We start from the raw sequence: 24,009 nt of genomic DNA, 5'->3' as shown, positions 1-24,009 counted from the left end.
CCCATAAAGGACAGGGACTGTGTCCGGCCTAATTGAGTTGTAATTAATTGAGTTGACACAGAATAGACCAAAACAGAACAGACCCCTTCTTCCCCTAGGTCAGAGCAAACCCTAGCATCTGAAGAGCCGTATTCCCAGTTAGGAGGAGCAGGCCGTGATTAGAACCAAACTGGCGCCAGCCACCCCTAGCATGGGGCACTGGCCTGACGGCAAAGGCAACTGCTAAAAAAACACAAGCCGAGGACCGGTGTCCTTTGGGGCCTCCTGTGAAGACCGAAGGGGACGACTCACACGGGCCGGTCTCGCTTTGTTTTTGGGTTTTTGTTATTTTTTCTTTTATTTCAAAAGCTCGGATCGCTTCAATATCGATGTCACGGCGAATCAGGACACATGTTAAAATACCTTACAATACATTAGATTCCAAAAAGGTACCAAAAAGTACAGTAAAATTAACACTTCCATTGCAGGAAATGTATGACACAAAAAAACAATATAAAATAAAGAGGTGGAAAAGTGACCCGGGGTCCCTAAGACGCGGCTCTCATTCTGTACAAGCGGAGAGTCCCTCACAATCTGTTTCGGTTTAAACCTATTAATAAAATCATTCGTTAATATCTTCCTTGCAAGAAGGGGCCTTCACACACCACATACTAAGACAGCTAGAGCTCTGTAAAGAGTAAACATGAAAGACAGTTTCCAAGGGGGGAAAATTTAAATAAGATGCACATCGAAACAGGCCATAGAAATTTTGTAAAGTGAAATTTGGTACAGAATTATTATTGTGTTTTTTTTTTTAATATCCAGCTATAGCATCAAAGTACAAAATCTGTGCAGTCACTTTCTGAAATACTGAGCATGCCACAGCATACCTGAATAAGATTTGTTCAATATGGCTTGTAGTTATTCTGATGACCACCACGCCTTGCACTCTTTCCATAATTTGCACTGCCCTGACCTACAAGGAAGAGATCAGACGTATTACGAACTGCTACGCCCCAGGGGTCTGGCTTTAGAATCGATCGCTCTCCTACTTACTGTAATCATAGCCCGGTCCGTATCCATAATAACCGTACGGAGAGGAATAGTCATAGCCTCCGTAGCTGCCGTAACCCTGTTGGTAGCCGTAGCCTTGATTCCCGTAGCCCTGGTTCCAATAGTTACTGCTGTATCCTTGGCTCCAGTTCTGACTCTGACCTGCGGAGAAAGCGATAGTCAGTTCATAACCCTCAGGCCCACCTGCGGTACCGTTTTTCGAAGGTAAGGAGGGCCAAGCAGGCCTCTTTTCCCGCTCTGGCCCTACCCCCACGGGTGAAAAGGAACCAGGGGAAGCAACTGTTGAAACACTTGTCACTCTCGTGCCAATTCAACAACACGCAGTGTCACAGTGTATTTACACACTGACTCTCTGGGAGTAGGAACCAGATGGACAGACAAGCTGAACTGGGCCCAGAGAACATGGGAGCTTGGGGAGAGGGCGCTTACTCCTGCAGCCCCCCGGGGGAGGGCGGATGGGCGAAGTTACAGATGGCCTTGGGGCGGGCCAGAAAAGAGAGGTTTGATAACAAATGCCCAGTGAGGATTTGGGGTGGCTGAAAGGAAGGCCCTGAAGGCAGGCCGTTGGCCAGGGCTTCCCAAACCCACCCAAACGCTGGGTTTTTGTCAAGCCTTTGGGGGAATCTGGCCACGGCTGTGGCCCATCACACTCACCTCCTCCACGGCCCGCTCTGCCTCTCCCCGCTCGGCCGCCGCCGCCTCCTCCGCCCCCGGAGCTGTACTGTTGCTGCTGGTACACTTCTTTTGGCTGTGCTACCTTGATTTCACACTGAAAGGAAACAGAGTGAGTGTCAAACTGCGAGGCCCGAACCAACGAAGGCCCACTGTCACATTGGCCCTGACAGGTCAGTCATATTTATTGAGCACTTACCATGTGCTCAATAAATACTAATAAATGTTCACTAAATAAAAATAATAGAATGGAACGTAAGTGCTGTGGGGTTGGGGAGTGGGGGGATAAAGGGAGCAAGTCAGGAAAGGCAGGCCTCTTGGAGCCACTGCCCCTGTTCTCCCAACCCCTCTACATAGGTCCAGAAAATTTAAGAGCTACCAGTTTTTGTGGAGTTTGGATTTCCGGGGCAAACCAGGCCTGGATGGTCCCTAGAATATACAGCATCAATGGTATTTATTGTGCACTTACAAACCCCATTTGGGTTGAGCTGCACGAAAGGGGGGGAATTTATTTTCATGTCTGTTTCCCCCTCCAGACTGTCAGCTCCTTGTGAGTGGGGATCGTTTCTTCCAAAGTATCCGATTTTACTGTTCCAAGGCTCTCTCTCTTTAGAAGTCATCTGGCCACAAGGCCTAAGCTTTTCTATCCTCCAAGATTCGCTCCTTCAGTCTTAACCCCCAAAAAGTTCTTCATTTACCCTCTTACAGTACTTATCTGTTTTTCTGCAATCTCCTGAGTCTTCAGAGTCCTCTGCTGTTTGTCCTTCTCCATTACAGAGAACATTTCTTAGATTGGGAGTCCCTTGAGGGTCAGGGAAGGGAACCAATTCCCACCTCTGCATGCCTTTCCCAGTACGGGGACAGCATTCTACCCACTGAGTTAGCACCTAATAAATAGGACCAGGGCAGGGAATGGCACCTTGAATTCCTAAAAAGGCATTCAATCAAATGTATTGAGCTCTTACAGTGTGCAAAGCACTGCATTAAGCATCTAAAGCACTAGGGGCCCAACCGAGTAGGGGGGATTGATCAACCAAACTCCCTTGAAGAACTTGGGCCAACCCGACCTTTAAGGCAGCCGTGTTTAAGTTTAATGCACAACACTAAACCCTAGTTTTTTTCAAAGGGAGTATGATTTCTTTGCCAACACAATTTAAATTCCTTTTGGAAAAAGGAGTTTTAAACCATCAGAGCAGATCAACTAACAGAAGGCAGTACCTCAGGGGCCTTGCTTCAGTGATGTTCAAGAACTGAGAATTGGGGCTCGTTAAAAATCTAGGCCTGAAGCAACTCAGCAGAGCAATAAAGGAATAACCCCTTCCACTTTAGCAGAGGTGTTCAACCTTCCTTTTCAATCACTTGTCTTTTCTACCTGGCTCCTGAGAAGACGAAAAGCTCAGGGAAATGATCAGAGGCTGTATTCACCCCTCTGTTTACAGAATGGGAAGGAGACAGAACTAGTTGTTTTGTGGGGGCTTGGAAACTTGCCCACAAGGTATGAGTACACAAGATCAGATTTGATTTCTAACTGTCCATGACGAACTGGTTGAAGCCCCCAGCAGCATGGTCGAGTCAGAGGACATGGGGCTTCTAATCCCACGCTCTGGCACGTGTCTGCTGTGTGAATTTGGGCAAGTCACTTCAATTCCCTGTGCCTCAGTTACCTCATCTGTTGACAGGGGATTAAGACTGTGAGCCCCATGTGGCACAGGTACTCTATCCAATCTGATTATCTTGCATCTGGCCCTAGTGCTTGGGACATAGTTAAGCGCTTAACCAATACCACAATCATTATAACTCACTGAGAGAAATGAGACCCCACACATGGCTGGCCAATACCAAAACGTTAAACTGCACATCCCGTTTTTCCCAGTCACAATCGATAAAAGTGTTCCATTGGCAAAGCTTCTACTACCTCTAAGCCTCACTAATCCAGAATTAATGGGTCGCTCAACCTCCTTGTCTCCTGCCTCCTTTGTGCCACTCTACAAGGCTTTCCCTTAGACTGTAAGCTCGTTCGTGGACAGGGAACGTGTCTAGTTATATTGTACTCTCCCACACGCTTAGTACAGTGCTCTGCACATAAGCGTTCAATAAACACAATCGATTGAGTGACCTAAAACTGTAATTAACAGAACCTTGGGTAAGGGGGGAGGGGAGGGGACAACCGCCCTAGGCCCACAGAGATGGTCAGAGGACAGAGTCCGACTTGACCGACACCCCCTCCCCGAGGAAGCTACACCTAAATTTAGCCCCAACGCCTACACGGGGCTAATAAAAGCCCCATGGCTACAATTCAGACTACCACACACAGGTGCCCGGACTGTTGGGCTTAAGATTACTTGCAACAGAAGGGCAGAATTTCACCGACCAAAATTTAAAAGTGGTCAGTGCATTTCTGAAAGTGGGATCCGGGAACCAGGACCGCACGCGTTCCGTTAGGGGACAAATCTTACCCCGAAAAATTGCAAAACGGAAACGAGCAGTTTCAAACAGCAGAGCTGGGGCAGGTCTATTCTAGCCTCCAAGTGGAACTTTCACCTGAAACCGCTTTCTCATGCGATCTAAATTTTAAGGCTTTATTGCTACAAAATGTATTCTGAAGGATTAGCTTGGCACCCAATTTTAAAAACGTAACTTGGTTACTGTTAATTAACATGCCATAATTACTGGTGGCGATCGGTGTAGATGGCTCACGCCAGCGCCTCTTTTTCACTTAATATTTTTCATGAAGTTGAAAAATCAAAGCCATTAACTGTTCAAAAGGAGAGAAGTTTGTATCACCTGGATCTAGAAAATAATCCAGGCAGTAAAGAAATTCCCCTTTTCCCAAAAAAAAGCAACTCACGAAAAATTAAAAACCTGTCGAAGACAAATCTGCACCCTCCCATAATCAAATTGAAAAATAGCGCCTTCTGTAGTTTCAGATCCTGAACCATCAATAACTTTTTTTAATGCTGTGGTTCTCTTGCAACAGACATGTTCCAGGCAGACTATAAACCCTTTCATAGGAATAAAGGGACAAACCTAATAGAAAATCTTGACTGCCCTGAAAAATAAGCGTTTCCTTCGTCCCACTAGATATAAAGCCTTCTAAAAGTTTTCCAATTTTCAAATTTCCACAGGAGAAAAGTGGAAAAATCAATGTCCTCTCCACCGCTTCCTTCCAGGACAATTTTTCAGGCCACTAACAGCTAGGTTAACAACCCTCACGTAGTAAGGAAACCGCCTTTTCGCATCCAACCCTAACCATTTCTAAAAGGAGGGGAAATGAACCAATCATTTATTGAGCACTTACTGTGTGCAAAGCACTGAACTACGCTCTTGGGAGAAAGTGCAATAGAACATTCCCTGCCCTCGAGGAGTTTGTTTTTTTTTTTTTTTAAGCCGTGGGCCTTGCTCAAAAGGCCCAAAACTTTTTTTTTTGGGCGAGGTGAGGGACCTCATAAGTAAGGTGACCCAGGATCCAGTTAGGTGACAGGTCAGATGCCCCGTTTCCCAGGTTGTCCTGGGAAAGGGTTCTGGATCCAAGCCGTTCCCCCAGAGTCCTCGGGGGCAACGGCCAGCCGGGCCCGAACTCATCACCCCCCAAGGCCCAGTCGAAGGCAGACCGGCCTCTGGAACAACTCACTGTCCAACCTCCTGCTTGTGACCCCGGGGCTGGGCAGGCAAACCAGGGAAAATGAGATTTTTAAGACTAAAAAAAAAAAAATAATAATAATCAGCTGTAGCCAGGGCAGTCACCCAGCATGGCAACTACTGCCTGGGTTTCCTTTCCTCCCATCTAACAGGCTGTGGTTGTCTGCACCCAAGTTTCAACTGCTGCATCCTTTTTAGGAAGGAAACAAGGTGAGCTTGTTAAGGGCAGGGAACGTGTCTGCCAATTATGTTCTAATGTACCCTCCGCTTAGTGCAGTTCTCTGCACGTAGTTAAGTGCTCAATAAATACCACTGATTGATCGATAGATAGTGAAATTCTTGTAGGGAACCAAGGAAGTTTGGAAGTCACCACCAACCCCAAGATGGAGAGGCTTTTCCCTCTGGTTTCTTACCTTACTCCCACTGACGTTATGAAATTTCTTCTCCAAGATCTTCTTAACTGGCTCCTCTTCTTTAAAAGTAATGAATACAAAACCTCTTCTCTTGTTGGTCTTTGGATCCATCGGGAGTTCGATTGCTTCAATCTAGAAATACAGCATCAACTCAAACCACTCTATAGATGGGGGCCCAGTGGACACTGGCTTCATCTAGACCGTTCAGGACAGGCTAGGGAAGACTGAGTCCCAAATTCAACAACAACCACCCCGCTCACCCTCCCCCACCTCAACAACCACAGTACTTTGGAAGCACTTACCAAGTGCTCAGCACAATGCTAGGGGAGACACCACCTCAGAAAAAATCAATCCCATAGGGGGTTCCCCATCTAAGAGGGGGAAGCATTTTGCCTATGAACAAAACAGGCCAGAAGTGAAATGGCTTGCCCAGGGTGACCAATAAGCAGGCCAGAGCTTGGGCCTCCCCAAGTCACGCTACATTCCCTTCTTATGTTCAGTTCCACCAGAGAAGTTTACAATCACCCCGTTAAACTTGATATCAAGTCACATACACACACGCCCCACTACGGATGCTTCAAAGTCCCCTAGGACTTTGGGCACCTGCTCAGTAAGACCTTGGAGCAGTGAGGACTCCAGCAAGAACAAGGCAGCGGCCGTCACTCCCGCCTTGCTTGGGTGAGGGGATGGTGAGACTGGACTGGTGCCCTTTCTTTTAAAGGTTTAAAGCCTCCGTTTCAAAAGGAGAAGGTGGAAAGAGCCAGGGATCCTGGAAGTCAGAGGACCTGGGTTCGAATCCCAGCTCTGTGGCTTGTCTGCTGCTGTAACCCTGGGCAAGTCAATTCACTTCTCCTGTTACCTCATCTGTAAAATGGAGATTAAGACTGAGAGCCCCATGTGGGATAGGGGATTGGGTCCAACCTGATTATCTTCTATCTATCCCAGCACTTACTACAGAGTTTAACGAATACCACTGAAAAAAACCATCTGATTTACCGGGGCTGATAAATCACTGGGTGGGTAATAAATAGTAAAAAGGGAGAAACCACCCACCTCTCCAAACTCTCCAAAATAGTCTCTGATTTTGTCCTCTGTGGCTTCTGGATTGAGACCGCCAACAAAAATTTTCTTCACCGGGTCTTTCTTCATCGCCATGGCCTTCTTAGGGTCAATTACCCGCCCATCTAATCTGTGTTCTTTCTGGTCCAAAACCTGAAAATGTTGATAAAGAAAAATTAGCCCTACCCTGCCCCTGGGTTAAGAGAAAACAAGCTTTTTTTTGATACACTCCACGCCCCACGCCCCTTCCCTCACCTTATCGACGCTCGCAGCTTCCTTGAAAAGGATGAACCCAAAGCCCCTCGATCGTCCTGTGTTCGGATCCATCTTTATCGTGCAATCGACAACTTCACCAAACTTGGTGAAATAGTCTTTCAAGTCTTTTTTGCTTGTGTCCCAACTGAGGCCACCTACAAACATTTTCCTGAAAGGACAACAGTGAAAATAACGCCTCCGTCCTTTCCACCATCAATTAGAAAACCAGCCTCAAGGACAGAACTGATGACACTCAAGACTAGAAATAAGGGCTACACCTTTCCAGAGTGTCCAGTGACCAAAATAAAAAATTCTACAAACAAAACAAGCTTTTCCCTCCTATCCTGAAGTAACATCTGTTGTATAGCACTCCTCCAAACCCTTGGTACAGTGCTCTGGACAGTCAGCACTCCATAATTATCGACGACTGACTGATCTGCACAGCCAACATGCAATCTTCTCTACTTGCGGGGGTCTGTGATGTTGCAGATTTGTACTTCCAAAGCGCTTAGTACAGTGCTCTGCACACAGTAAACGCTCAATAGAATACGACTGAATTAATGAATGACAAGAGAAGGGGAAGACGTACGACTTTAAGACTCCCGTCTGAAACTGCAATCAACTATTTTTTAAGTTTCACCTCCCCCGCCACCACCACTCCCAAGTCCATGCTCTGGGGAAGGAGAACACCAACAGAGACACCAGCGAACGGGGAGGGGGGAAAAAAAAATTGGAGCATCCAGACTGGCTAATCAGGCCCTGAAAAAATAAAAAAAAATAAAATGAAGGAGCTGACAAGCTGGTGTGACACTTGGAAAATAAAATATAGTAAAACTAATAAAGTAATTAACAGGGTGATTACTAGGATCTGATCCAGTCGCTCCATCCTCAAGGCACAATTCCACTCATCAGTTTTCCTGGCATGGGGTGCTGAGCCAGAAATCCTGATCAAATAAGAGAAATGCCAAACTCTTCCCCGCCCCCCACCCAGCACACACAAATATTAAAAAAAAAAAAAAGACACACACACACACACACACAAAAAATCCTTAGGCTGCTTGATCCAGCAGATTCATTCCCCTAGTGAAGTGCACTTCTCCAGCAGGTAAGAAGCTTCCAAAACACACTTAAATCCCTGGGCTCCTGACCGGTTAATTTTCTTCTGCCCTCAACTACCTAATGACTTCTGGGGACTACCACGGTAACACCTTGGGCACGTTGCTCTACAACCTCTCTGAAGGCACAAACTACAAGTTGTGGGCATCCCCCTTTACGGGCCAAGTGAGGCCTAGTGCAAAAAGCACGAGCCTGCAGGTCGGCGGACGTGTACCGACTACTACTCCCGGCTCTCGCCGCTCGCTTACTGTGAGGCCTCAGGAAAGCCACTCGGCCTCTCTGGGCCTCATTTTCCTCAGCCGTTCTCTCTCCTACTTAGACTGCGAGCCCCACGAGGGCCAGAGACTCTGTCCAACCCGATTAACTTGGATCTACCCCAGGCCCTGGAACCGTGCTTGACCCACAGTAGCGCTTTATACCATTAAAAAAAAAACAAAAAAAATCGAGCTCCTAAAGAAGCCCGAGTCTCCGGAGAACCGGGGCAGACCCAAAGCTATAATAAGCCCGACCTTCCCAGTCGACGTTAAGTACCGGAGGCCCCTCGCTCTGCAGAACTACGAAATAAGGCGGCCTCTCCCACGGGCCCCAAATCGAGCCTGCTCCCAGGGCGGGCGAAAGGGTCCCGATAGGGTGAGGCCTTTTTCCCCTCCGGTGGCCGTTTCTACGCCTGCCCACGTGGGCCTCCGGCCCCCGGCTAAGGGCGGCGGGCCCTCGGCCCCCATTTCCTCTGGTGGGGCCTACTTCCTCCGGGCCGGGATGGCCCCCGGGGAGGCGGGAAGGGCGGTGGTGCCCGCCTGCCTGCCTGCCTGCCTGCCCGGCGGCGGCCCTTCTCCCTCCCTCCCTCCCTCCCTCCCTCGGTCCTTCCCCCGGCAGTGTCGGGGCCGGGGCCGTGCCGCGGGGCCTAGGCCTCTTCCCGGGCCGGCGGGGACTGTGTGGAGGGGGAGGGGTCGCCCCTGCCCCTCCCCCGCGCCCGACGACCGCCGCCGCCGCCGCCGCCGCCTTGGCCACATGGCGCCAACAAAAGGCGGCTCCAAGAACAAAGGAGGAGGGTGGCGCGATGGGGCCCGGGCCGGTCCCCCTCCTCCTCCTGCTTCTCCCGCTCCTCCCGCTCCTCCCGCTCCTCCTCCCGGTCCCGGCCCGGCGATGGGGGGTCGGGGCCCACCTCTCTCCCCCCGCGGCCGGGGTCGCTGCGGAGCGGGCGGGCCGGGCCCGGGCCCGAGCTCGGGCTCCTCCGGTTCCTTCTCCGAGCCCCGGCCCGCGGCTCCTACTCCCCTGTCGGGGCCGGCCGCGGCTGGGGGGCAGGGGCAGGGGCCGCGGCCCCCGGCCGGCCGGGCCGGCCCGTCCGTACCCTGCATCCTCCTCGTTCTTGCTGGCGTTGATCTGGTCGCCTTCGCCCCCGTTCTGGCTGCCGGCCGCGGGGCCCGCCGGGCCCCCAACCGCCTCGGACGGGGGCTCCCCGTCCGGGCCCGCTTCGTGCCCGTTCTCCGTGGCGGCGTTGTCCGGCGGGGGCGGCTGCTGCGGCTGCTGCTGCTGCTGGGCCGGCTGCGGCTGGTCGGCCGCCTCGGACATGGTGGGGCCCCTGGTGCGCGGCGGAGGCGGACGGCGGGAGGCGGGAGGCGGAGGAGGAAGAGGCGGAGGAGGAGGGCGGCGACGGCGGCGGCGGCGGCGAGGGGAGAGGAAGCGCCTGAAAAGAGCGGCAGCGCAGCGTGGTCAGGGGCGGGGCGGGGCGGGGCGGAGCCGGCGGCGGGGGGGGGGCCGTCCGCTCCCCATCCCCCCCTCCCCGTGCTCCCCACTCACCTCCTCGGCCGGCCCGCTGAAGCTCGCTAGCCTGCCCGGGGTGTCTCCCTCCGGGACCCGCGCCCACGTGCCCGCTGCCACTGTCCGTCCGTCCGTCCGTCTGTCTGTCTGTCTGTCCGTCCGTCCGTCCGCCCGCCCCGCCCCGCCCCGCCGACGGACAATGCCCACGCGTGGCGCCGCGCCTTATATCGGCAGAGCCCGGGAGGAGGAAGGGGGAAACACCGCCTGGCAACATTCTGGGCGCCCATTGGCTCCCCGCGCCTGTCCGTCAGCCGCAGCCGCCCCCCATTGGCCGGCCCGGACTCCAGCCCCGCCCTCCTCCTCCTCCTCCTTCTCCACCCGCCGCCAAGGCGAGCCGGAGTAGGCGAGCCTTTCCATCAATCGTATTTATTTTATTTTGTTGGTACGTTTGGTTTTGTTCTCTTGTCTCCCCCTTTTAGACTGTGAGCCCACTGTCGGGTAGGGGCCGTCTCTAGATGTTGCCAATTTGTACTTCCCAAGCGCTTAGTCCAGTGCTCTGCACATAGTAAGCGCTCAATAAATACGATTGATGATGATGATGATTTATTGAGCGCTTACTGTGTGCACAGCACTGGACTAAGCGCTTGGGAAGCACAAGTTGGCAACGCATAGAGACGGTCCCTACCCAACAGTGGGCTCACAGTCATCCGTCAATCGTATTTATTGAGCGCTTACTATGTGCAGAGCACTGTACTAAGCGCTTGGGAAGTACAAATTGGCAACATATAGAGACAGTCCCTACCCAACAGTGGGCTCACAGTCTAAAAGTTCACAGTCGAGAACTTTCGGCCGGCGGGGGCCCAGGGTTGCCCGAAAAACGATCGGAGAGAGAACCCCACTGTTGAGAAGCCCCCCGGAGGGCAACCGGGCTGGCTTTCCACCCGAAAAACACGGCGACGGCCACCCAGGCCTAACCGGCTCAAAAAGACCCACATGGTAACGATAATTCTGGCGTCCGTTCGGCACATACTCTGGCCCAAACGCTAGGCTAAAATCGGGGAAAGATACAAGATCACCGGATTGGACTCATTCATTCATTCGATCGCATTCACTCATCCATCCATTCCATTTATTCAGCGCTTACTGTGTGTGTGGAGAGCCCTGTCCGATTTATTGAGCGCTTACCGTGCGCGGAACACTATACTAAGCGCTTGGGAAAGTACAATACAGCGGTATTGGGACTCGATCCCTGTCCCGCACCGGGCTCACGGTCCAGGAGCTGAAGAAGGCAGGCGCTTAACCCCGTTTTACAGATGGGGAAACCGAGGCACGGAGAGGTTAGGTCACCCAGCAGGCGGGTGGCAGAACTGGAATTAGTTCCCAGGTCAGGCATTCATCCATTCGGTCAATCGTATTTTTTGAGCGCTTGCTGTGTGCAGAGCCCTGTACTAAGTGCTTGGGAAGTCCAATTCGGCAACAGAGACGATCCCTACCCATCAGCGGGCTCAAAGTCTAGAAGGGGGGAGACACAGCGCAAAACCAAACAAGTAGACAGGCATCGATAGCATCAATATAAATAAACAGAATTACAGATATACACACAGCATTAATAAAATAAATAGAAAAATATGTACATATATACACAAGTCCTCTGGCCCCCGCCCTGCAAGCCCACACTCCCTTCACGAAGCCATGCTGCTCCTGGGGCAAGTCACCTAACTTCTCCGGTCTTCAGTTTCCACATCTGTGAAATGGGGATTCGATACCTATGTGGCATCATCCTACTTAGACTGTGAGTCCCATGTGGGACAGAGGATGGGTCTGACCTGATTAATGTATCTATTGTTTCTTTTCACTTTTTCATTCGTCCCTCTATCCTACCATATGCCTAAAATCAATACTTGTCTCCCCACTGCAGACAGTAAGTCCCTAATGGGCAGGGAAGGTGTCTTCCAACTCTTGTTGCACTGTGCTCTCCCAAGCACTTAGTACAGTGCTCTGCACCCAGTAAGTGATCAATAAATTGAATACACATCATTGACTGACCCATCGATTGTCCTTTTTCCTGCTCTCACTACTTTTAAATAAATAATGTGTGTCTACCTGTCTGCCCTATTCCACTGTAAACTCTTTGAGGACAGAAACCTTGACCTTTCCCTCTATCTTACTCTCCAAAGCAGTTAGTACAGTCGTCTGCCCTGAGGTGCTCAATAAATACTACAATCAGTAGTATTAATCAATCAATCATATTTATTGAGCGCTTACTGTGTGCAGAGCACTGTACTAAGCGCTTGGGAAGTACAAGTTGGCAACATATACAGTCCCTACCCAACAGTGGGCTCACAGTCTAAAAGTAATCAGTATTACTGATTGACTGACATGGCCCAAAAGGAAAATGAACACAGTGTGACTCCTGAAGAATGAATTCTCTCCTACAGTTATATTGTTTCACATGTAAGCACAGGTTTGTAATTAAAAGCAATTTCCCCTGCAATAAAGCTTTTGATTTTTTTTAAAAACCGTCAAATGTATCATTCATGTAAAAATGAGAAAATCTCAAATTATTTTCTAAAGCGACCTCACATTCACCTGCTCGTACACTTGCTTTTTTCCACTGCCTCCTCCTCAAACTCAATGGGGCAACACATCTCTGGAAGTCACATAATAATAATACTTGTTTAGCACATACTATGTGCCAAGCGTTTTACTAAATGGTGGGGTAGATACAAGACAGTCAAGCCGGACACAGTCTTTTTCCCACATGGGGCTCACTGTCTAAGTAGGAGGGAGAAGGCGTATTGAATTTCCATTTTACGAATGAGGAAACTGAGGAAACTAAAGGGATTTTCTTTTGGTTTGTTCTGACCTGGTAACCTGGAGTCAACCGCCCCTTCCACGCCGTAGAAACTGCCCTCTCTAAGGTCACCAACATTCTCCTTCTGGCCCAATCTAATGGCCTCTACTCCATCCTAATCCTCCTCGACCTCTCAGCTGCTTTTGACCGTGTGGAGACAGCATTAGCTCCTACTGCACGGAGAAACAAGTTCTATTTATTTAACCAGTTTTCCCTTCAAAGACAGTTGATGAGGCAACATCAGCACCCTCCCCAGCATTCCTGATTGTGTTAAAATCGTTAAGAGGTGCTATCTGACGCCCTCGAATGCTAAAGTACGGTTTGGGAAAGCTAGAGAGCTTAAACTGTACAGACAACAGAGCCTAAACAGGCCACTACCTGAGGTGTCAGCCCTACGGCCCTTGCTTTTACAACATTTTCCAAGTGATTTTGATCCATTTCCTGTGAAGTGAAAGCAGAGCTTTGTGGAAATCACACAGGACGAGGAATCAGAAGACACCTCTACTCTGCCTCTACTGCAATCTGGATTCTGCCCCTCTCCCCCACCCCCACCATGCCTCAAAAACTCTCCAAGGTCGCCAATCACCTCCTCCTTACCAAATGCAATCAGTCAATGGTGATTATTGAGTGCTTACGGTGTGCAGAGCATTGCATTAGGCGCTTGGGAGAGTACAATACCACAGCCTTGGTAGACACGTCCCCTGCCACAACGGGTTTACAGTGTAGAGGGGGAGGCAGACATTAATATAAATAAATTACGGATAGGTAGATCAGTGTCATGGGGCTTGGGGGCGTAGATTTTGATCCATCCTAATCATCCTAGACTTCTGAACCCCCCTTTGACCCTGTGGACCACCCCCTTCCCCTGGAAACACTGTCTAAGCTTGGCTTCCCTGACCCCGTCCTCTCCTGGTTCTCCTCCTATCCACTGATTGACTGATAGTCCTGAAAACCTCAGATGGGGCTCTGTCCCGGCGGCACGCTGAACGGAGTAACCGTCTTTGGCCAAAGCCTGGTAAAATGCAAGGGACAAGCAGGCCCAAGAGAAGTGTTGCCAACATTAAGCATGGCAACACAGGGATGACGCCTCGGTGTGCTCTGGGGAGGAAAGAACAGAGTCGTGGAAGATTGGGAGTCAGAAGGACCTGAGTTCTAATCCCGGTTCTGCCACGTGCCTGCGGTGTGACTTTGGGCAAGTCATTTCATACCACAAGTCATACCACAATTGTTATTACTATTATTATTATTAAGATGGAGGGGGGGTGGAGAGATGGCATGAGAGACAGACTGACCGGTATAAGATTCTCCTTCAAGTTGCAATCCATCACAGCCTCCCCAGATTCAAAATTCCCAAAATTGCAAAGGTTTGCAAATCTCCTTTCCTTTAAGGGAGGGAGGGGCATGAGTAGTGAGGAGTATTCATTCCTTCAATCTTAAAACTGAGCTTCTCTGTAGGATAAAGCCCTACTCTAAGCGCTTGGGAGAGCACAATGGAGTTAGAAGACAGGATCCCTACCATCGGGAAATCTGTAATCCAGCAGGATTTGCTCTTTAATTTTAGGTGATGGTCATCCTGTCTGGTGATGATCAGGGGAAAACAAGTCCCTTATTTCTCCCCCTTCCTCCTGCTGTCCACATTCTGACTGTTTCTTGGTGAAGAAAGGGTGGGCAAGGGAAGGAAAAAACAGTTGAGAATTCAAATCTGTCCAATGTTTCTTATGAACAATTTAAGCTTGCAAAGGAAAAAAGAGGAAACCCATGGCTAAAATATGTATGGAGAAGCAGCATGGCTTAGTGGAAAGAGCATGGGCTTGGGAGTCAGAGGTCGTGGGTTATCAGCTGTGTGACTTTGGGCAAGTCACTTAACTTCTCTGGGCCTCAGTTACCTCATCTGGAAAATGGGGACTAAGACTGTGAGCCCCATGTGGGACAGGGACTATTTCCAACCTGATTACTTTGTATCTACTCCAGTGCTTAGAACAGAGGTTATCCCACGTGGGATAACCTGATTCCCCTGTATCTACCCTAGCGCTTAGAACAGTGCTTGGCACATAGTAAGTGCTTAACAAATACCATAATTATTATTATTATATTGGTGGAATTCAATCTGTTTCCCCTTATTAAGATAGGCTTTTTGGCTGGGCTGATATATTTTTTAAGGGTATTTGTTAAGCAGTTACTATGTGTCAAACACTGTTCTAAACACTGAGGTTGGTATGAGATCAAGTTGCACAGAGTCCCTCTCCCACATGGGGCTTATAGTGGGATTTAATCCCGATATTGCAGATGAGGTAACTGAGGCCCAGAGAAGTGAAATGACTTGATAACAAGGACACACAGAAGGGAAGTGCTAGGGCCAGAATTAGAACTAAGGTCCTCTCCCAGGCCCACACTTTCTCCACTAAGCCATGTTGCTCCTCCCAGTTTAACTGAGTTCAGTCAATCAATCAATCATATTTATTGAGAGTTTACTGTGTGCAGAGTACTGTAAGTAAGCGCTTGGGAGAGCACAATATAGCAGAAACATTCCCGGCCCCCAATGAGCTTACAGGCTAGAGGGGGCAAAGTGATTGAGTCCTTAAAAGCTGACGATGAGGAGTTTTTGTTTGATGTGGAGGTGGATGGGCAACCACTGGAGGTTCTTGAAGGGTGGGGAAACATGAACTGAACGTTTTTGTAGAAAAGTGATCCGTCCAGCAGAGTGAAGTATGGACTACAGTGGGGAGAGACAGGAGGCAGGGAGGTCAGCAATGAAGTTGACATAGTGATCAAGGAAGAACAGGATAAATGCTTGGATTACCAGGGTAGCAGTTCAGATGGAGAAGAAAGAGTGGATTTTAGCTATGTTGTGAAGGGTGAACCGAGAGGACTTAGTGATAGACTGAATATGTGGGTTGAGTGATAGAGTGGAGTCAAGAATAATGCCAAGGTTATAGGTCTGTGAGACAGGAAGGAGGGTGGTACTGTCTACAGTGATGGGAAAGTCAGGGGAAGGGCAGGATTTGGGTGGGAAGATAAGGAGTTGCCTGTATGGACAGGCAAAGACCCGGAGGAAACTTCCTGGTCAAGCCTTGGGGACTATCAGACCTCAGAAGCCAAAAAGACACATTGGTTCCATCATCCCCACTGATCTAATGGGCAGCAACCAGACTCCCCCCACCCCCCTCTGCCATTTTACCACATCCAAAGACTGTGAGGGACAGAACATTAAATCCCCATCTCCGTTCTGAAGAGTCACTTTTCAAGGCAGCACGATCAGTTTACGTCATGGAAAAATCGCACTGGTACCATGTCAATCAATAACATTTATTGAATGCTTACTCTTGGGCAGAGCACTGTACTACGCGCTTGGGAGAGCATGATAAGAGTTAACAGGCAGGACCTCTTCCCCAGACAGATGCTAAATAGATTATAATAGATATAATAGATATATAGGGGCAGCGTGGCTCAGTGGAAAGAGCCCGGGCTATGGAGTCAGAGGTCATGGGTTCAAATTCCGGCTCTGCCAACTGTCAGCTGTGTGACTTTGGGCAAGTCACTTCACTTCTCTGGGCCTGTTACCTCATCTGTAAAATGGGGATTAAGACTGTGAGCCCCCCGTGGGACAACCTGATCACCTTGTAACCTCCCCCAGCGCTTAGAACAGTGCTTTGCACATAGTAAGCGCTTAATAAATGCCATTATTAATATTATTATTATTATAAGGAGGGGGAATCCATGTAGTGTAAAGGTACGTACCATCCAGACTCATTATCTTACGTCTACCCCAGCGCTTAGAACAGTGCCTGGCACATAGTAAGTGCTTAACAAATACCATAATAACTAGTATTAAAAGTTGAAACTGTATAAGCCCAATTATATAAATGCCTTCAAAGATAAAGGCAGAAAAAACCGGGTAAGACTGGTATTCATAAGTCCAGTAATTCTCAGGAAAACCACACGGTAGCAGTGCAGCCCAGGGAGATTTTTCTAATCAGATACTTTCCAAAATAAGGGCGTCAATCACTCTGTGCTATTTATCGAGGGCTTATTTTTTCAAATACATTTTTTAAGGTATTTGTTAAGCACTTAGTATGTGCCAGGCACGGTACTAAGCACTAGGCTAGATACAAGATAGACTGGACACAGCCCACGTCCCACAGCTCATTGTAGGCAGACTATTATGGCATTTGTTAAGCATTTAGTATGTGCCAGGCACTGTTCTAAGCGCTGGGACGGATGCAAGCAAATCAGGCTGGATACAGTCCCTTGTTCCTCATGGGACTCACAGTCTTGATCCCCATTGTATAGATGAGGTAACCAAAGCCCAGAGAAGTACAGTGACTTGCCTGAGGTCACACAGCACAGAAGTGGCAAAGCCGACATTAGAACCCAGGACTTTCTGACTCCCAAGCCCTTGCTCTATCCACTAGGCCACGTTTCTTCGAAAGTAAGTGATATTCAAAAGTTTTCTGAGGAGACTTTCACTCAAAGGCGAAGAAGCCTAAGACCCGAGTCACGAATTCAATCGTATTTATTGAGTGTTCACTGTGTGCAGAGCACTGTACTAAGCTCTTGGGAGAGTAAAATACAAGTGATTTCTTTATATTAATGTGGGTCTCCCCCTCTAGACTAGAAGGGACTGAAGGGGTAGATTCTAATGCTAGAGGTTTGTGCCCTCTGCTCACACTAACCTGTTCCTGCCAGGCTGGTTCCTAATAATGATGGCATTTGTTACGCGCTTACTATGTGCAAAGCACTGTTCTAAGCGCTGGGTTCTTACTGGGGCAGTGGAGCGAGTAGGCAGGGAGGGATGCTCCACTTTGCCAAGTGCAGGCACGAATCAGACATCCCAAACTGGATCCGGCTTGATTAGCTTGTACCTACCCCAGCCCTTACAGCAGTGCTTGACACATACGTGCTTAACAAATACCATAAAAAAAAATCTTAAACCCACCTACGGCCAAAGTGGAGGCAGCAGATTGTAAACTCACTGTGGTCAGGGAATGTGTCTACCAACTTCGTTGTATTGCACTCTCCCAAGCGCTTAGGACAGTGCTCTGCGCACAGTCAGTGCTCAGTAAATACCACAGAGGGATTGAGCAGAGTGTAATGCCGGGCTGTGGTGCTCCACAATGGCAGGTGGCCCCCATTAGCCAACTACTGTCAGGATTGGTTATAGTGTACTCTCCCAAGCGCTTAATATAGTGCTCTGCACACAGTAAGTGCTCTATAAATACAACTGACTGATTCCTGCTGAGCTTGCCCATCTTGTGGGGCCCCCTTAGCATTTCTGGAGTCAGAAAGCTTCAGCACCAATGGCACAGATGATAATAATAATGATAATAATAACTGTGATATTTGTTAAGCGCTTACTATGTGCCGGGCACTGTACTAAGCACTAGGGTGGATACAAGCAAATCAGGTTGGACCCAATCCCTGACCCACATGGGGCTTACAGTCTATCCTCATTTTACAGGATGAGGTAACTGAGGCCCAGAGAAGTGAAGTGACTTGACCAGGGTCAGACAGCAGACAAATGGAGGAGCCGGGATTAGAACCCAGGTCCTTATGACTCCCCAATCCGTGCTCCATCCACTAGGCCACACTGCTTCTAACAATAATTGTGACTGTTGGCCTCCCCTCACCAGAGTGAGATGTTGGTTGGCTTTGGGGGGGGAGGCGGGGGAGAGGGCAGATGATGCCAATATTAAAGAATTACATATTTAACAATAATTACGAGTCTTACTATTCCTTTACGGCAGTTATCCTCACAATAGATGGGTAATATCATGTGATGACGTGGTAATACCTAATGTGCACCTTTAAAAAGCTGCAGCGAAGGCAACAGGGAAACTGGGTTTTAAGTGTCATTATTTTACACAGGCCCCATTTCCTTGCCAGGGTATTTTTCCATCCTTTAAAAGAGTACGTGGAGCGACCTGGGTCTGCTCAGCGCTGCACTGCTGACGTCCTCCTACTCTGGTGACATTAAACCTTCCGATACGGCACAGGTTATCCCGCTTTTCAGAAATTGCGCTCTCGGAGCCGCAGCACAGAGCTGTAGTTTACGGACACTACGAATGGAGGGGAGTAATTCCGGGATAATTTCACGGAACGAACAGAAGACACCATTAAATCTAACTCAGCGTGATAGAGCTGAGCTGGGCCAGGGGCTCCAGGGCTCCGCAGAGCCGTTAAAAGCTGAATCATGTGGAAAAGAAGAGCCACGCTGACACTTTGTTTCGGGCACTTGGAGGAGAACCTAACGGGGAACGTGGTGGGGTGTACCAGGGACTGTGTCAATTCTGATTTGCCTGTATCCACGCCGGTGCACTTGTAAAATAAATACTGATAGCCTACTGCTATTTTACACCTCAAAATGCACTACGATTCAGCTGTATCTGCTGAATTTCTGTCATCCATTTCAAATATTTACTCAATTTACAAGTGGAGAGTATCCCTCAAAAGCAAAGCTCCTGTCAAAAAGAGCACAGGCTTGGGAGGCAGAGGACCCGGGTTCTAATCCCACTCTGCCATACCTGCTGGGTGACTTTAGGCAAGTTGCTTAACTTCTCTGTGCCTCAGTTTCCTCATTTGCAAAATAGGGATTAAATACCTGCTCTCCCTCCTCCATACACTATGAGCCCCGTGTGGGGCAGGGACTGTCTCAGACCTGATTACCTTGTATTTAAGCCAACGTTTAGTACAGGCTTTGGTCTAACAAATACCACAGTTATTATTTAAAACGTTAATTTCCAGGCTTTTAGTCAACCCTTCTCTGGAGCACTGCATAAAACCAGATAACCCTGCCATAGTTTCTAATCCTGCACTTCTTACCTATTTGTGAGCGCATTGTTATAAAAACATTGTCTTTTGCTTGTCGCCCAGAACCTGTTAAACCAGGCTTTTGACACTTTGCACCCATGTATGAAAAAAAGCTGAACCATTTAAACCAGGAAAGAAAAATATGTGACACACTGAACGCAATGCAATACCGATGCACTCACATACAGATTATATTGAAAAGGAGAAACAGGAGACTGTTTCTGGAACCAAAAATATTCTTCAGGTAGCCTGGTCCTTCTTGGAATGCTCTCAGAAGGTCAATGCAAGACTGTACATCTACCCCAGAACTTTGCACAGGGCTTGACACTTAGTAAATACTCAACAAACACCGCAATTACTAACACTGCACCGACTTTTTTCTGGTTCTGCAAAACTAAAATATAGGGATGAGGAGGACAGGGATGAGGAGGACAGGAAGGAAAACTTATAGGAATGATAAACTCCAAAATGCATGAAATCCACACCTATTGATTCCAGGAAGAACAGCACTTGGAGGACCAAACTCCTCTCCTATTTTCACAACTCTGAGCAAGGTAAAATGCCTACCCAAACTCAATATTCGAGACTTTCCTTTTTAAGGGAAGAATTTCATGATTTTATTAGGAGTGCCTTATGAAAGTCAGCTATTTATAAAAAAAAAGAACTTCTTAAGACAGCCCAACTAGATCTTTTCCGCAACACACAAAAATGGGAAAATCGTGAAATTTTCTAAGAAAGAACAGAGTTGCTACCTACTCGTTCTGCCACAACATGGCCTACACCAAACCAACAGAGAAAGGTTTTTCTGGCCTTGACAAAGCTCTGGGAGAAGTCAGCTCTCACCTTGGGAAAAAAATACAAGGTGTGAAAATGGGAAGAGAAGCCAATTTAAAAGGACTGGGGTGTTCTTTAAACATTTTAGCACCATAGTTGTTAACTAGCACCTTAATTGGATCAACTTGTTATCCATTCACTCATTCAGTGTATTTATTGAGCCTTTACTAGGCGAAGAGCACTATATTAAGAGCTTGGGAAAGTACAATACAACGATAAACAGTGACATTCCCTGCCCACAGCAAGCTCACAGACTAGAGGAGGGGAGACAGCCATCAATGAAAATAAAGTTACAGATATGTACAGAAGTGCTGTGGGGCTGGGAGAGGGGAAGAACAAAGGGAGAAAGTCGGGGTGAGGACACAGAAAGGAGTAGGAGGACAAGTGGGGCTTAGTCTGGGAAGGCCTCTTGGAGAAGAAGCTTTCAATAAGGCTTTGAATAATAATGATGGTATTGGTTAAGCGCTTACTATGTGCCAAGCACTGTTCTAAGCACTGAAGTGGGGGAGAGTAATTTGAGGAGGGAGGGCGTTCCAGGCCAGAGGCAGGACATGAGGTAAGAGGGGGCAAGGTGATGGAGTGCTTTAAAGCCAACGGTGAGGACTTTTTGTTTGATAGGGAGGTGGATAATAATAATTTATGGTATTTGTTAAGTGCTTCTAAGTGCTGGCGTAGATACAAGGTAATCAGGTTGCCTCACGTGGGGCTCACCGTCTCGATCCCCATGTTACCGATGAGGTAACAGGCACAGAGAACTGACTTCTCCAAGGTCACACAGCAGACAAGTGACGGGGCTGGGATTAGAACCCACAACCTCGGACTCCCAAGCCTGTGGATGGGCAATCACTGGAGTTTTTATGTAGGGGGGTGACAGGTCTCAACGTTTTTGTAGAAAAATGATCCAGGCAGCAGAGTAAAGAAGGGACTGGAGTGGGGAGAGACAGGAGGCTGGGAGATCAGTAAGGAGGTTGATGCAGTAATCCAAGTGGGATAGGATAATAATAATAATAATAGTAATAATAATAATGTTGGTATTTGTTAAGCGCTTACTATGTGTCAAGCACTGTTCTAAGTGCTGGGGAGGATACAAGGTAATCAAGTCTGTTCCACATGGGCTCACAGTATTAATCCCCACTTTACAGTTGAGGGAACTGAGACACAGAGAAGTTAAGTGACTTGCCCAAAGTCACACAGCTGATGAGTGGCAGAGGCGGGATTAGAACCCACTCCCAAACCCGGGCTCTTGCCACTGAACCACGCTGCTTCTCTAGCGTGGATGAGTGATTGTATTAACATGGAGGCAGTTTGGATGGAAAGGAAGGAGCACATTTCAGCGATGTGCTACTATTGTTATTATTCTTCATTATTATTCATTTAGCGAATGCGGGACCAACAGGATTTGGTGATAGATTGAATATAAGGCTGCATGACACAGAGTTGTCAAGGATAATGCCAAGGCTGCAGGCTTGTGAGACAGGGAGGATGGTGGTGCCATCTACACTGATGGCAAAGTCAGGGAGAAGATGGGGTTTGGGTGGGAAGATAAGGAGTTCTGACATTTGAGGTGACAGGAGGACATCCAAGTGACAGAGGACAAGTAGCGGAGCTGGGATTAGAACCCAGGTCCTCTGACTCCCAGGATCCCAGGCTCTATCCACTATGCCACTTGCTCTGCAAACAGTGGGCCCTCAATAAACGCTAATAATTGATCAAATCCATGGAAACACAAAGCTCCTCACATTGCTTTGGCGGAAAATACATTCTGGGCTACCCCCTGACCCTGTAACTTCACCGGGGGCAATGTAATTTGCCAGGAGAATTTTATAAAGCACCGCAAAATCCAGCTTACCAGGATGGGGTCAAAAGGATCATGAAGACACTTCCACCAGTTGGACTTTGCCCTTCCAACTGGGCTCCAGGCTGGACCTGGTCACTTCCAGGGACCTAGGAGAGAGTGGTGATGAACTTTATTCATTCATTCAATTGTATTTATTAAGTGCTTACTGCATGTAGAGCGCTGTGCTAAGCACTTGGAAAGTACAATTCAGCAATAGAGACAATCCCTGCCCATAATCAATCAATCAATCAATCGTATTTATTGAGCGCTTACTATGTGCAGATCACTGTACTAAGCGGTTGGGAAGTACAAATTGGCAACATATAGAGACAGTCCCTACCCAACAGTGGGCTCACAGTCTAAAAGGAGGGAGACATCCAAACAAGTAAACAGGCATCCATAGCATCAATATAAATAGAATTATAGCTATATACACATCAAGACAAGTAAACAGGCATTAATGTAAATAAATGGAATTATAGACATGTCCATATATACACAAGTGGTTTGGGGCATGTGGAGCAAAGGGGTCGATGGGGAGGGGAGGGCGAGCTGAGCCCACTCTTGGGTAGGGACTGTCTCTATATGTTGTCAACTTGTACTTCCCAAGCGCTTAGTACAGTGCTCTGCACACAGTAAGCGCTCAATACAATTGATTGATTGCACATAGTAAGCGCTTAATAAATGCTATTATTATTATTGATTGAAAAGGGGGGCTTTTAAAAATTGTTTTTTGGAGGGCGGGGAGCCTTCCTGTGCATATCAGTGGAAAGAGCCCCGGCTTGGGAGTCAGAGATCGTGGCTTCTAATCCCTGCTCCGCCACTTGTCAGCTGGGTGACTTTGGGCAAGTCACTTCACTTCCCTGGGCCTCGGTCACCTCGTCTGTAAAATGGGGCTTAAGACTGTGAGCCCCACATGGGACAACCTGATCACCCTGTAGGCCCCCAGCGCTTACAACAGTGCTTCGTACTTAGTAAGCGCTTAACAAATACCATTATCATCATCATCATCAATCGTATTTATTGAGTGCTTACTATGTGCAGAGACTTTTAGACTGTGAGCCCACTGTTGGGTAGGGACTGTCTCTATATGTTGCCAATTTGTACTTCCCAAGCGCTTAGTACAGTGCTCTGCACACAGTAAGCGCTCAATAAATACGATTGATGATGATGATGATGCAGAGCACTGGACTAAGCGCTTGGGAAGTACAAGCTGGCAACATACAGAGTGCGTAGGGACTGTCTCTATATGTTGCCAATTTGTACTTCCCAAGCGCTTGGTACAGTGCTCTGCACATAGTAAGCGCTCAATAAATACGATTGATGATGATGATATAGAGACAGTCCCTACCCAACAGTGGGCTCACAGTCTAAAAGGGGGAGACAGAGAACAAAACCAAACATACTAACAAAATAAAATGAATAGAATACATATGTACAAGCAAAATAAATAAATATTAGTAGTGATTATTAGTATAAAAAGGTCAAAAGGACCCCAGACGTAACTAGGCCGCTAATGAGGCCTTAGGGGGGTGATGAGGAGTGAAAAAGCCTTTCTCCCTGTGGCCGGTCCAACGCTCTGAGGGGGTTGGGAGTTTGGGGCGACCACTGCCTTCGGGAGGGCGACCTGGGGGGGCTTTGGGCTCAGTCTGAAGGGGCGGGGGGAGGGGGGTCGTCGTCGGTTAAAGGGGGCGACCAGGAATGGCGGCGAG

At 48.4% G+C, this 24,009-nt stretch overlaps 1 protein-coding gene across 2 annotated transcripts; it reads right to left on the bottom strand.

Moving 5' to 3' along the window:
- Positions 1–306: 306 nt before the first annotated feature.
- On the bottom strand, positions 307–23,927 carry HNRNPAB (heterogeneous nuclear ribonucleoprotein A/B). Of its 2 annotated transcripts, XM_038770580.1 has the most exons (10): positions 23,804–23,927; positions 22,310–22,404; positions 9,556–9,891; positions 7,092–7,260; positions 6,831–6,989; positions 5,778–5,909; positions 1,708–1,822; positions 1,036–1,194; positions 870–955; positions 307–589 (listed from the first exon to the last, which is right to left on the bottom strand). In XM_038770580.1, exons 2-9 carry the CDS (start codon positions 22,330–22,332, stop codon positions 885–887), a joined length of 1,164 nt encoding a protein of 387 aa, XP_038626508.1. In that variant the 5' UTR covers positions 22,333–22,404; positions 23,804–23,927; the 3' UTR covers positions 307–589; positions 870–884. The 2 variants fall into 2 exon arrangements, with proteins under 2 accessions (XP_038626508.1, XP_038626506.1); XM_038770578.1 differs by having other exon boundaries at positions 307–955; positions 23,804–23,925.
- Between the last annotated feature and the right edge of the window lie 82 nt (positions 23,928–24,009).

This window comes from Tachyglossus aculeatus, chromosome X2 (genome assembly GCF_015852505.1).
Source record: "Tachyglossus aculeatus isolate mTacAcu1 chromosome X2, mTacAcu1.pri, whole genome shotgun sequence".
Lineage (NCBI taxonomy): Eukaryota > Metazoa > Chordata > Mammalia > Monotremata > Tachyglossidae > Tachyglossus > Tachyglossus aculeatus.
The sequence above is the reverse complement of the archived record's forward strand: the minus strand, read 5'-3'. Positions and strand labels throughout refer to the sequence as shown.

Bases quoted from the DNA above. Each gene is read 5' to 3' on its own strand.
- HNRNPAB (XM_038770580.1), bottom strand. From the start codon at position 22,332: ATGATCCTTTTGACCCCATCCTG. The intron at 7,261-9,555 runs GTACGGACGGGC...TTGTCCTTTCAG, and splicing joins AAGAACGAGGAGGATGCAGG to GAAAATGTTTGTAGGTGGCC. The intron at 956-1,035 runs GTAAGTAGGAGA...TCTTCCTTGTAG, and splicing joins CGGACCGGGCTATGATTACA to GTCAGGGCAGTGCAAATTAT.